General features: G+C 36.5%; 1 protein-coding gene across 3 annotated transcripts in view; it reads left to right on the top strand.

The window, feature by feature from the left end:
• Positions 1 to 14,028, top strand: part of GAS2 (growth arrest specific 2) — a 115,619-nt gene that overhangs the window by 50,310 nt on the left and 51,281 nt on the right. For all 3 annotated transcript variants that reach the window (XM_045825449.1, XM_045825448.1, XM_045825447.1), the window contains 2 exons: positions 1,321 to 1,384; positions 8,510 to 8,651. In XM_045825449.1, the coding sequence (XP_045681405.1) occupies positions 1,321 to 1,384; positions 8,510 to 8,651 (206 nt within the window). The remainder of the gene's footprint in view (positions 1 to 1,320; positions 1,385 to 8,509; positions 8,652 to 14,028) is intronic.

A 14,028-nucleotide genomic window follows, 5' to 3' on the forward strand; every position in this document is an offset into this window, starting at 1 on the left:
AAATTTATATTACCAAGATTGTAAATATTCTGTAATTCAGAAACTCCCTAATAAATTCTGCTTTAATGAACATTACTGATGGTATTATAATTTATTTTAAAAGCTTTAAAGGTCACATTTTATAATAAGATAAAACTTTGGGTCTGTTTAAACCTAAGTGAAATCATACACACAAAATCCAAGAAAGTATTTTTCTAATCACCACAAACTCCCTAAAATTCCATTCAGGTGACCCTGGACCAAATATTGCCACTACCTTAATCTGTGTAAAGAAGAAATTCGATGTTTAAATTAAAGGAATGGAATAATGCTGGGATATTGAATTATAAAATTCTGTGTTTAAGAATTAAAGCAACATTGCAACTTTTGAAAAGTTTTTTCACCAAGCTGATATATTTATTAATCAGGATATTAGCTGTGTCTATGCACAGACATTCTCAATGTGATATTTTTCCAATATCTGTTGTCTTTATTAGGTGTTGTATAAAATAACATTTAAAAATTCTCTAAAATGGTTTAAAAAGAAATATAAGCAGTACATACTCCTCTGGTAAGCTCAATAAATGCAAGTATTGTTTGTCAACATTACTGAATGTGTCCAAAGCAATTGGTAAAGATTTATTAAGTAATCATGTTATATTCAAATAAAATGTTAATGCAAATGATAGTCTTCTAATTTGCTCATTTTATGAGCAAAGCTGGCTGATGGTTTGTTTATATTGTTCTATATTTACAAAACCCAGTCAGTCTTTCTTTCTAAATTATCATTTAATTAGATTTTATTAAGAGAGGACATTAAATTTCAAGGTATCACTTGACAGCTTTGCTTAAAGGATAGCAAAGAACTGCTCTGTGTAATTTTTATTCTTATTATGCTATTTCTGCTAAAATCACTAGTGAAAGTAAACCTAGGATTTTAAAAAGACCCATCTTTGTTCCATAGTCTTCTATGTGCTGTCTGTTTTAAAATATCTATCCAGTATTTATGGCATCATTGTAGCCACGTGTATTTCCAATATAGACTTACTGAAATTAACTAATTAAAGAAAATAAATTTAGGGTAAGATTTACACAGGTAGAGATTTCCTGAGATAATGGCTTTGGGGAGTGGGTTTAGACAAAGAGTTTTGACAACTACGTTGGGACTTTAGTGAAGTGAAGTCTCTGTAGGGTAGGCTGGCTTTTTGAATGTTAGAATGAAGACTAGTTAATTTCCTGGGAGCAGGAGGGATGAGAGGGTCAATGGCAAGCCTGTTCACCACTGAGCTGCTTTACAATCCCTTGTATCTTAAACGTGTTCACCTCTATCTTGTCTTTCAGTCCTCCACAAGCAACCCAGAGAAGTGTGTCTCTGCTTGCTAGAGCTGGGCCGGATTGCAGCCAGGTAGGTCAGCCGACTGCTCCTGTGTTAAGTCATGGACCATCTCAGTGTCCAAGAGTGTGAGAAACATTGATGGCCTTTGTTGCTGGTATTGAACCTGTTGAGAAAGCTATTCCTACAAATACAATTAGTAGCAACATCTCAAGAACAGCTGTTCAAACTAAACGCATGCCTCCGATATTCTTAACATGGTTATCCTGTTGTCAAAGCCACTGTCTCTTGGGGGTTGGGAGAGTCCTGTACATAAACTTGACTGTGACGATTGGTCTTTCATTATTGGAAAGTCTAGTCCCATTACTTTTTCTTTAATCCTTCATCCCATCTCTCCCTCTTTGCTCTTTATTAATAATGTTTAGTCTCTTCTTTTGTTCATTTTTCCTCATTTCCCCCCATTCACCATCTTATCTCTCAGCTTTTTTCATTTCTATTACTGAGTGGGGAAATAGTTTTTAAATTATTCTCCATATTTTGATTAGAGAAAGACATACAATATTATAATTCTTATGTAGAGACATCTTGGGAATTTGTCTTCTGGCAAAAAATAAACAAGAAACAGTTGTGAAAATCATAATGATATTTAAAGAAGCAGAGGAAGGGATTTTATTAACTAGCTGGCTTCATTTCATGTGTTCTTGCAAACCATCAAGCAGGGATTCTGACAGTTCTATGAAGCCAAAAAAATCAGAAGTGAAGTTTTAAATCTTTGAAGAAGTCTTAATGCAAAATTAAAATCAGAATAAATTAGGAGATGTTTTCTCATCCAGAACTGGATATGCTTATAGATTTGAGATCAGATTAACCAATCAGCTAAAATGAGAGCTAACTCTGGGTATAAATTCTCAAAGAGAAATTTATAAAGAAAATAAAGGAAAAGAAAACACAGATGTGCAAATCAGCAAATTTCAGCAATTGGTAGAAAGCTTTCTACCAATAGATAGATCTATGTTTTAATCTAATAAAAAATTAACTTGTAATCAAAATGAGGAACCCCAAGTTCTTTAAAACATCATAAGCAATGTTATTTTAACAAGTTGTATACCAAGTATGCATTTTAATTTACCACAATAATTGGGTGAGAGAATGATTTCTTTAATTAATTTTTTTCAAATTAAATATGACTGATGTTCCACTCAGCAAGTAGTGAACAAATCAATTTGAGACATTCTGAGCTTTCTCTGTGCTCTTCCACACCATTCCCAGATTCCGTGTGAAGGCCTTCAGAGAGGGTTCCCTAGTCTTTAGTCCACTCAGGTCTTGACTGCTCAGGCGTAGTTCAAGCTTGCAGAGTCTGGCTGGTACTTTGAACTCCCTGTCCTTTTTGGGTTGCCTCCTTGGGTTCTGTGAGGGAACAAGACAAAGGTACCTGTCACTTCTAGAACTCTGCCAAGCCACCCTTCCACCAGTCTTGGGGCTTCTGGCCCACAGGACAAATAGTTTTGAGTCAAAGGAATAGCAAGGACTCAGCAGATGTGCCCTAAAAGAGGGGATTTAAAAATACAGGGGTGATGGAGGAAAACACAAACACTAAAATCTCAGTGAATGACTTGCTGCCTCGGAAATACTGGAGTAAAAGAAACATGGGTGGTCTAGTGTTCCTACTAACAGTGAGGCAGAAAGCTTTTCGCTTAGCTCCTTGTTTTGATTGTACTGTCAAAATATTCTAAAGTGCCAGACTGTTGCTTTAATATTTTAACTATATGAATCCATAAGCATCATGAATCTGAAAGTTGTGATGTAGAGGTAAAGAGAAGGAGGTGCATTATCTACAAAATTAGTTGGGGATTGTCATTTTCCTCTGTCTAGTTTATATGACTTGCATGTTTGTGGATTTATTTTATTTTATTGTAATTATATTTTTGGTTACTTGAACACTTTGATTAGAAATCCTGCTAAATTGGACATTTTAACTTTTATTGAGTCTTCAAAGGAGAAGACATAATATCCAATGACAAAAACCCCTTTAGGAATCATCTTCCCTCCAACTCGATGTCCGGTATAAATTGCCCCTTGCCATGGTGCATAAAGCAAATCCAAGTCTTGGTTAATGAAACAGAATCATAATGATTTGGTCAATTTCAAGATGAAGCATCATATGAAAAGTTTTACATTTTGGTCTTTTCCCCCAAGTATTTTAAACTTGAGATTCTGGGTTACTCCTTTAAAAAAACATTGTTACTGAGGCATAATTGACCTACACAAAGTTGCTTGTACTTAATACATAGAATTTGATGAGTGTGGAAATAAGTACAGATCTGTGAAAACATTATCACAATGTATGCCATAACCATATTCATCACCTCTAAAAATTTCCTCCTGCTGTCTATTATTATTATCAGTTATTATTATTTGTGATAAGAAGGGGTTGCTCCATTTCCCTCTGTGTTTATGATCATGCAAGCTGACAAAAGCAGTATTTATTCATGTTACAAAGGAATTATTACTAATTCCACAAAGGAGTTATCTAAGGAGTAAGATACCCTTACATAACAACACTCAACTTGTAAGTTTTGCTTTTTATTTTCTTCACCTACTTGAGGGGTGTGAAGTATTGCACACTCTCACTGAAAAAGAGAAAATATGCTAAGAGATTTTTTTAGGGTGTTATACTTTTGTTGTATGCAGCACAAGGCTAAATAGTTGAATATGAATTGGATAGATTGAACATTTAAGTACCAGTGTCTACTGAGGTTTCTCTCTACACACTTTAAAGATCTCCGTTTTAATGGAAGTTCAGTTGTGCTTTATAAATGGGAAGCCAATAAACCCAAACCTCTCTCCCTTAGCCATATGTTGAAGCATATTTTAGTTAAAGGGAAAATCTCATTTTCCCCTAATCTCATTTTACTCCTATATTTTTAATATATATTAAACATATCTAGATCCTTATTTCATGCTTCCTCCTCCCCCAACTCTTCCGTGGAGGATTACATAAATTATTAAGACAGTTTTAGCCAAAAGTAAAAGTGATTTTGGGAGAACTCTAGGAATCATAACATTCATTTGCACACAGCAGATGAGTTTTGAGCATTAAAAAGTTCCCAGTACAACTTTGTGAGTTTTTATTTTATTACTGGTAGATGATGCTTTTTTGGTATTTGATTCTAAACATTTCCTTCTCAAATTACATAAATATCATCTTGAAGCATCAACATTACTTTGGATATGACTGGCAAAATGTTTCCGATTCTCTGCCCTCTTCTGCGTGGGAACACTCAGCAAAGCTCCTTTGGGAGCTGTGGGCTTCTCTGAGTTCTGAGAAGGGAGGATGAAACCACCTATTTGTGTTCTCGTGGATTAAAACTTCCTTTTGTTTTCAACTAAATTGAGCTGTCATCACTGGAGAGGGAAATCCCTCAACACTTCAGAAGCAATGTCTGTTCCTGGGTATAAAACATGCATGCTTGCTTTCTGAAAAGTAAAACATTCAGCAAAGGCAGGTCGATAAAACCTCAACAATCTTTCAATGACAATGCTGTGATATTTGTTCCTAAATAAACGTTACCACGAATTCAACTTTTTTACAGACTACAGAATTAAGATTAGCTTTACAATAAAAGTAAAACACTTAATATTTTGGTTTGTGGCCATAATCAATAACCAACATCATAGTGGAGCTTTTTATATTTTCATTTCTGAGAACTTCTGTGATTTAACAAAATACATGGCTATTCCAAAGGTATATACTTTACAAGTAATTTTGTTAGTCTTCTATTTCAATCCACAGCCCAGTGAAATGTTACTTAAAAGAAAAATATTTTTATACAAGACTTACCAATGAATTCATCTTAGTTAAAGCATTTGACTCCACCTACTAAGAATGTTACATGTTTTCACTTGGGTGAAATTTTCTTCCAAATCTAAATATCTTTAAATTACTTGAAGACAGAATGAAAATGGAGCAAAAACTACCTTGCAAGAATCTGTGACCTGTCTGTTACATGCTTTAAACAGGAGGAGTTTCTAAAATTTGTTCCTTTAACTCTACAAAAATCAGCTCCCAATGTCTTTTGTTTAAAACTATAATCTTCTAAATAGTTTGAGTAAATTTTCTCATTTGGGGCTCAGTTATTTCATCTAGAGAACAATCTCAAAAGTGTGTCTCATGCCAAAAAAAATGAAAAGTCCATTTTTTAGAATCTCATCATAAAGTCATTAACCATAAGACCCTTCCCTAGCACTTCATAATATTTTTTTAATGAGACAAAATCATGTATTGCCTTCTCAGTATCCACCCTACATTTTTATCACTGGGATGTATACAGATGTGAGGATTGGTCTTAGTGGATCCAAGCTTCTTGCTTTAGTTAGACGCTTATTCAGTTTGAAAGTTACAGCAGCCCCATCTCCCCCAAAGCTCTAAAATCTTGTGGTTGGAAAGGAGTAGAAAATAGTATAAATTTGTGAAAACCTCATAGACACACTAGAAATGCGAAGTGGTATAGAGTTAATCATAGAAATCATAATGAAGCTGCCTTTTGGGGAGAACTAAAAGACCTATTTGGTGACTGAGTTGGCTTGCAGGTGTGGGCCCCCAACCCAGGGGAATTTCATGATTTACGGCCTGTTGACATCTCCAGACAGACAGGAAGCCCATGAATCGTACTTAAGTGTGCATTTCTGGACTGGCCGACTATACCTTAGGCAGCCTGAAGTATTCAAAAGCCAATATAAGCAGAGATTTGGGGCTTAGTGTTGATTTTCTGTGTTCAGTGGCATAGCTAATTTTCAGCATTCTCAGATAAAGAAAAATCTCCAGGGCAAGATTCCATGTGTAACTGTGTTACCAACTTCATCCAAACTTCATCTACTTTGTATTAGACATTGAGTGAAACCTATTGTCACTCTAAAAATATATTTCTTATTTCACTTTGTAAAGAAAAGAGAAAAAAAAATGTAACCTGTTCCTGAAAGGTGGCATGAATCCACCTACAATTAAGAATGAAATCATATTTTCCAATTGGCCTACTTTATACTTCAAATATGATGGTTTCACTTAGGATTGATATTTAATTGGCTGTGACTTCTAGTGCTTTAAATTCCCCTACTTGCACTGCCCAGTTTATGTTATTCTCCTAAGGACATGAAACATAAAATTTTATGCCTTGATAGAACTAAGAATTCATAAGTCTAGGGAAAGGAAGAAAGAGTTGCCTGCTGAAGTTCATCCAGTGAGTTAGCAGCAAAGCTGAATTTATGACGAGGGCTGCTCCACTCCAGCACTGAGGTGTTTCTGCCCTTCCACACCTGCAGGAAAATAGATTCAAAGAAAGCCTATAGCACATTTTATTTTATTTTTTGTAAAGGTTACAAACAATACTAATGTAAACAATATTAATAATACTGCTCTAAATCTTAATTCTGATGCTGTTGTATGACTTAATTTGGTGGCATAATATGCTTTAAAAGTAAACACTTGGGCAAAAGTACTTCAGTGCTGCGGTTTTCTGGTCGTGCAACATTTCAAACATCAATTAACAGCCATCTTAGAGGTCGTGACAGGTGTCAGAAGTTGTGATGGGCATGCCGTGCATACTGTTTTAATTCCTCCTAATGAGAGTGAAATACAAGAAGTAGAGTTTCCATTTTACAGGGAGATAAAACAGGCTCAGAAATAATGTGTGTGACAACGCCCCAGTGCGCCAGACGAAGGCAGCTGCCCAATGCTCTTCCACTGCCCGCGCCCCTGCTGCTCCATCAGGCCGCTAGCGCAGGCCATTTTCACCTCTACTTTCAGAGGGAATCAGGGTGGAGGTTGCTATGGAGACCTCCCTGTGGGCAGTTTCTTCCCTAGAAGAAGAAGGGTAAACTGAGACAAACACGCTCATTTTATTCGTAGACTTCCAATTTGATAAATCCTTTAACTTATTGGAGAAGTATGAGTCATGAGGGAGAAAGGCCAGGAATTATGCTAACTGAGCACCTCTACAAGGACAAAACCTCAAGAGAAAGGAAATTGCTTTTTCCTAGAAATATCTGCTGAACAGTTAAAATAACTAGCCTTTAGAACAAGATAGGAATCTTAGCTTTTACATTTAATATTGTTTCAATATATTATTCATCTAAGATACTAGACATGTTGTCAACATATTTATATCCTCTGTGTGTAGACTATTTACTTTGTAGGTTATCCATAACCTGTGACTCTTCCCTCTGATTAAAATAACAGAGAAAACTGGTCTCAGTTGTGAAGTCAGAGAACCTCAATTTACATCTTGGTCCAGCTTCTGTGTAGTTCTGTATGTTCTCTGGACCTGTATTCTTGCCTGTACACGTGAGAGTGTATAACTAGACTGCCCCAAAGATCCTCCTTGGCTCTTAAACTCTGGAGTTATCTTTGACCTCCTCTATCTGGGTATAATTGAGGTACATCTAAAAAAACCAAATCGATTTTAAGTTCAGCCAAACAAAAATATGATTATGGGAGGTAAGAATGGTAAGAACACTGAGAACAACTATCAATCTTTTTTTGTATAACTTCTTGGCATTTATAATTTACAACAAATAATTTTTAACATATTATTTTAAATTGTTTCCCTTTCTTTTCTGGTCATATGCTTTCCTAGTAATCCTGGCCATGCTTTCATTGTATTGTTCTTAAGAGAGTAACCGGTATAATCCATGGTCCACTGTTCCAGAGCCCATAGGAGATCTACATTTAACAGTGAACTTCTTCTCTGTTAAATCATTTAAGAATGTTTATTTTGGGGGATTGCTGTTTTCAAACTTGGCTCTGATTGATTTTATTTCCATCTTTAACAAGATTGTATCCAAAATAGCAGTTTAATTATAGCACTAATATCATTTGCTAGTAAATATGAAAGTTGAAGACTAAATTTTATATGGTTATATATTATTGATTCATTAACATATACCCATAGTATTTTATTTAACCTTAGTATGTTATATGTTATGTGTCTGTTTATATATATGTGTATACACACACAGAGCAAGTATGGTTTTCCTCTGCTTAAAAGAGTGCCATTTAAGAACTTTCCATTTCAGGCCAGGAAAAGTTAATGTTATTTTAAAAAATCACCACTTTGTTCCTATAGTGTTCATAATCAAATGTAACATATGGTAAGTGGATCATTTTAAGTTATGCATGTGTGATCTGGTATCTTTTAAAAGGTATGGCGTGGAGCCTCCTGGTTTGATAAAATTGGAAAAAGAGATTGAACAAGAAGAAACACTTTCTGCCCCTTCTCCTTCACCCTCCCCTTCATCGAAGTCTTCTGGAAAAAAGAGTACGGGAAACTTGCTGGATGATGCAGTAAGTAAAATGAGCCAGACTTCTTCCTACCACTTAGTCTTTTCCTTGAGTTTCAAAACTCATTTTGTAAATCTCTTATCAGTCTAACCTTTACTTATTTAAACTTCATTGAAATTCATTATAAAATCCTATAAAAAATTTATAGTTCAATAATTCATTTTGAGATTCAAAACTGAGCCAGTCTTTGCAAATAAAGTGTCACTTAATTCAGCTGAGTAGTATCTAAAATTTTAGGATAACATATCAACTTTCCGAAAGTTGGCTTTGAAAACACTTAAGTCTGTTGTCATTGGTTTATGGGTCCTTATTCACAGATAAGATACCTGAGGCCCGAGATCGTAAGGATTGTTGAGGAAGGGAAAGCATCCTAAACAGACATCAGAACTGCCCCAGACTGCCTGCTACGGGCCAGGTCTAATCTGTCTAGCATTACTTTTCAAGTGCTCTCACCGTCTGTAAGGCAGGTTTTTTACTGAGAAAACAGAAACTTAGAAGTTGAATCACCTGCCGAGGTAAGGAGAGGAGCTTAGATTCCAACCCAACTTTGTCTAACTCTGCATTCCTCTACTGAGCAGAGTCCTCAAGTCAGTCTTTGGCAGATTAGGATCTATATTCACTATACTCTTGTAATCACAGATTCTGGGTGTAACAGCAGACAGGATGCATTAGAACTCTCTGGCTACCTCTCTTGACTGTTAAGTAGTTCTTGGTTATAAGTAGTGTGTTTGATTGCATGTGTGTATTTACCTCCCAGGACATGTATTTTAGTGCAACTGTAAAAAAATGCTAATTTGTTTGATGGAACATAGTAACACCATTCAGTCTAACATCAGAGATGTGAGGGTGAAGTATGTCTCACATACGTGGGGAGAGTCCTTAGAAACTAGCAGCAACCGTAATGCTCATCACATGGAGTAGACGGGACTGCCAGGGACTGCTGGCTCCTGGCTGAGGGTTTTCTTCTCCAGGGTCTGAGTTGAAAAGGCCTGGGATGGTGGATGATTGGCATTACATGATGCACACAGAGAGGTTTTCCCATATTCTGCTTTCCTCCCTGTGACACTCCGACTTACACTGCGGGTTTAGAGGAGCAGAAATCTAACTACTTTTTTCCTGACAGGTTGAGATTTTTTTATTTCTACTAAAGGCAGCAAACTTAAACTTAGCCCATCAAGGTATCTTAGCCAGTAACAACTTAATTTAGCTTTCTTTTGTTTAGTCCACTCAGGAATTAAATGGGCGAGGGTATTTTAATACCATCTAAAACAATGTAATTGTGGGGGGAGGAGAGTATAAGTGGGAAAAATGGTAATGGAAAAAATACAATAAAAAATAAGTAAATAAAATCACAGGACTGTTATTAAGGATCAGTTATATGTCTTGTTTGTTACAGTATTTCTTACTTATTTTATAAGTGAATTGAATAAAGTATTAATAGTAGATAATAGTGTATTTTTCTGTATTGATATGAACAATGTTCTTCTCATTCAATTACACTTTTTCGATTAGAACTTAATTTGGAGTAAGATGTTCCTTTAATCTTTCTCTTATAAATGTATTTCTCTGGGGCAACTACATTTGATTGAATCCCTCTCCCTTCAGTTATCACTTCCATTCATTTTCTTTAACACATTATTGTCATAATTCCGTCCAGCATCACCTCTGACCTCCTAATGAATGAATTACTGAATCAAATACATTGTTTTAGTCCTCAGATTAGGAGGCTGCTTTCTGATGTTTGGCACTGTCGACCCATGCATTTTTGACATTATTCTCCACAAACATCATTCTTACCAGAATGATCAGCCTAAATGCAACTCTGCTTTGATGAAAATTATATAGGGGTTCCCTTTAACATCAAAGGGTAAACCCCCAACTCATTTACGGTCCACACACGCCTCCAGGTTCTGGCCTGTTTTGTCTTTCCCTGGTTTGTCTTTATTGCCCTTCAGACTCACCCTGGCATTCTGAGGTGTCCATTATAAAGATGCCCGCTAACGCCAAAGTCCTGAGGACCTTGTATACCCTGTGTTTTTCCCCATTTGCTTTCCTCACCATGCTTATACCTACTCATCTTTTAAATCTACTTTTAAACACTTTTTCATCTTTTAAAATTTGGGTCGTGCGGCCTCCGATATAAAGCTTTTCTCGGCCTCTCCCATCCCAGGTGAAACTGACAAAGTAGTCTTTGCCGCCCCAAGAATTTTTATACATTTTAATGAAGTATTTACTTTATTGGGTATAAATACCCATTGTTTCCTATGGGCTGTCCTTTTCGTCAAAGACAAGGACCATCTTTTATTAATCTATGTCTGTTAGTGTCATTTTTGTTGAATAGATTATCAGTGTGGATAACTGAGATATAAAAAAGTTTCTTCCTTGTTCTATTTATCTAGAATGACCATGTGCTCTGAAAATGGGGGCACTTAGCAGAGGGAGGAGATATTTGTTGCTCCTTGCTGCTATTTACATGAACCTGGGAGGGGCGGCTAGAAGGGCCCCCTTTCTCCACCAGCTTGTCCCGTATGTAGCCATCCAGTATCCTGGAGAAGGGGAGGACAATGACGGGAGGGAGAAGGTGGTGAAACAGCTGTGGAAGGGATTTGGGAAAAGTTTTTCCAATGCTGCAGTTTAGAAGAGGTAGAATGAGATAGGAACTCCCTTTAAAATGGCAAGACCGTCACTCTGTGGCTGTTCTCTCTACTCCAGGTTCTGGTCTCTCAACTGGAAACAAGGAGGGGGGCCTCACAAGAGCTTTAACCCCCTTTACAGTTTACCAGAGTTTGGGAACATAACTATCTGTTTAGTTAGGGGGTTGTAATTGAATGTAGGAAATGTGCAAAGTGGCTATTTTTGTACCATTGCCAGCTAGAATGCTATGTTCTGAAACTCTTTAAGCCAATGTTTCTCCAAGAATGTTTAATCAAATACTAACACCCCCAGATGCCCCACAGGGAAAAGAATTCCATGGTTAGGTTAGTTTGAGAAATACAGCTTACTGTATTTCTTGTGCACAGTTTGGCAATGCACCATGGTATATCAAAGGCACTAGTGAGCTCCATAATGAGATCTTGTTTGACCTGGAATTTTCCAAATTATTTGGCCACAGAAGTGTCTTATAGTCTCCTACATACTGTGTTGGGAAAATTTCATTGACATATGTTCATTCTGTTTAAGTGTTAGTTTTTCACCAAAGTGTTTTATTTCAGGGACAGTGGAAGAGAGAAACATAATCTGAGCCTCACTAATGATTTAAATCAGAGCTTCGTATGTCAAATATAAAAAGTAAATAGTTTCTATGGCAGTTGCTTCACTGCACGTGAAGCATATGTAGCTGTTGGAAATTGAAATTCATGTACTCTCATTTGTATTTTAGAATGGGGGATGTTATAAAATACAGATGCTTACAAAGTTCCTGAGTTCAGTTAAAAATACTGGCTATTTCTGCTCTGGCAAAGTTACTATTTGTATCAAAAAAAGAAGAAAAAAGAAAAGAGGAGGATAAAGAGGGACAATAAAAGAAGAAAGAGGAATAAAGAGAAAAGAGAAAGAAAAAAGAGAGTAAGAAAAGCAGACCTGTGTTAAGATACCGTGTTCCCGTGAACAATTTCAACAGTCACTGTCCGTTTTGAAACTTTCAGTGTTTCCTCTCATCTCTTTGTTTGCCATGAGGGGAACTGTGGAAAATTGAAAAAACAAATAGGTGGCCCTTTATGTGGACAATACATCTCACCTTCTTTAATCAAGATATCATAACACAGTGGATCCATTCAGATTAATTCATTCTCCCGATGTCCTGACAGCGTGATTCAGCTGTGATAACATGGCGGCGGTGGGTCAAGTTTTCTTTGCATTCCCTCGTGTTGAGCTGGTTCCCACACAATGAGTTGAATGCAGTTCTAAGAAACCATTCTTACTTTCTTCCTCTTCTCCATCAACTTCCTCAGTCTGGGGATGAGAGATAGTGTAATTCTGAGTAATCAGGCTCCTCTTGAAATCCCATTTCAGCAGAAAACTGGCTGGGTTCCTGGCCCAAAACAGAACACCTGCCAGACTGACTTATCCCGAGGTAATGTAAGAAGCACAGATGTCATCTGTCACAGTTTACTTAACAATGTATTTCCACTACCCACAGTCTGGCCTTGTCTCTTCCATATCTGCCTCCACCTCTCACACAACTACAAAAAAGCCCTTGATTTTTTTTTTTTAAAAAGTCCATTTTCAAAGTTCAGAAGGCATGAGAGAAGGGCAGGCCACTTGAGAAAATGTATTTTGTATTTCACTCCATTGGATTCCAGGAGTTTCTGTGTTTTGTCTAAGAACACTTCAGGATGGAAATACTTTTTATATGTACGGTGATTGTCGTCGCTTAGCAGAGGAACAACTTGAACACCACTTCACCCTTTGCTCAATTAGTACGTGTCAATAAAACTGTGTTAAGCATGGTTCTAGGAAAGTTTGAGCCATGCACTTTTCTATGCTGACTTATTGTTCTATTATCACCATCTTGTTCATGAATCTCCATTTCAAAAAGTCCCTAGAGACAGAATTCTGTTAATACTTGGGGAATGGGTGGATGTATCTATGGGCCAAGTATCATATGGTAGAAAAAAATTCAGCACTCAAATACAGGGATCTAATCACTAAATTAATAATGAGAGGCATTTTTTTTTTCATTTTGCAATGAAAGCCATCTGTAAGATTCTATAAATCCAGTCTTAATCTGTTGCACTAATTTCTCCCTGTGTCCTTATAGGCTCATGTTTTCTTATCAATTCATTTATTTACTCAATATGCATTTATTGAACACACAATATATGCCATTAAGACATTGAGTCTTATTTCAAGGATTTAAAACTATAATGAAATACCATCTTCACCCATAAGTAACTCACAATCCAGCAAAGAGAAGATAAGGTTATTTAACAACTGTTATACAATTTCATATGATAAGAGTAAGTATTAAGAATTGTAGGTTTTCATGTTGGCAGAGTTAGGGGTTCTAGAAGGGATTGATGAAAATATGTATCCCGAAGTTGGTTCTCTTCCCCCAGCTACAGTGTTGGTTTCTCTTTATGTCTCAACCGAGGCGTAATTGTATAGTTCTTAAGATAAGTTTTATTCAGTATCCCTCCACTTTTTGTAGCTGTTCCTCTAGTTTTTTGGGCTTCCATACTTTCTGGAATCTCTCTCAATCTAGGGAAGCCAAGCTGTTTAAGTTCTTTACAACAACACACCAGTGAGTTCATGTTACTCTGCCCACATTTTTGCTTAGTAGAAGGCTGACTGAGGTCAGACTCCGCTTCATGTGAGGGAATGACTGTCTCTGCTGATGAAACTCGAGGAACCATGTCTTTGTGGAGGAAAAGGTTTGAGT

This window comes from Phyllostomus hastatus, unplaced genomic scaffold (assembly GCF_019186645.2).
Source record: "Phyllostomus hastatus isolate PE091 unplaced genomic scaffold, TTU_PhHast_1.1 phas_scaffold_585, whole genome shotgun sequence".
Taxonomy (NCBI): Eukaryota; Metazoa; Chordata; class Mammalia; order Chiroptera; family Phyllostomidae; genus Phyllostomus; species Phyllostomus hastatus.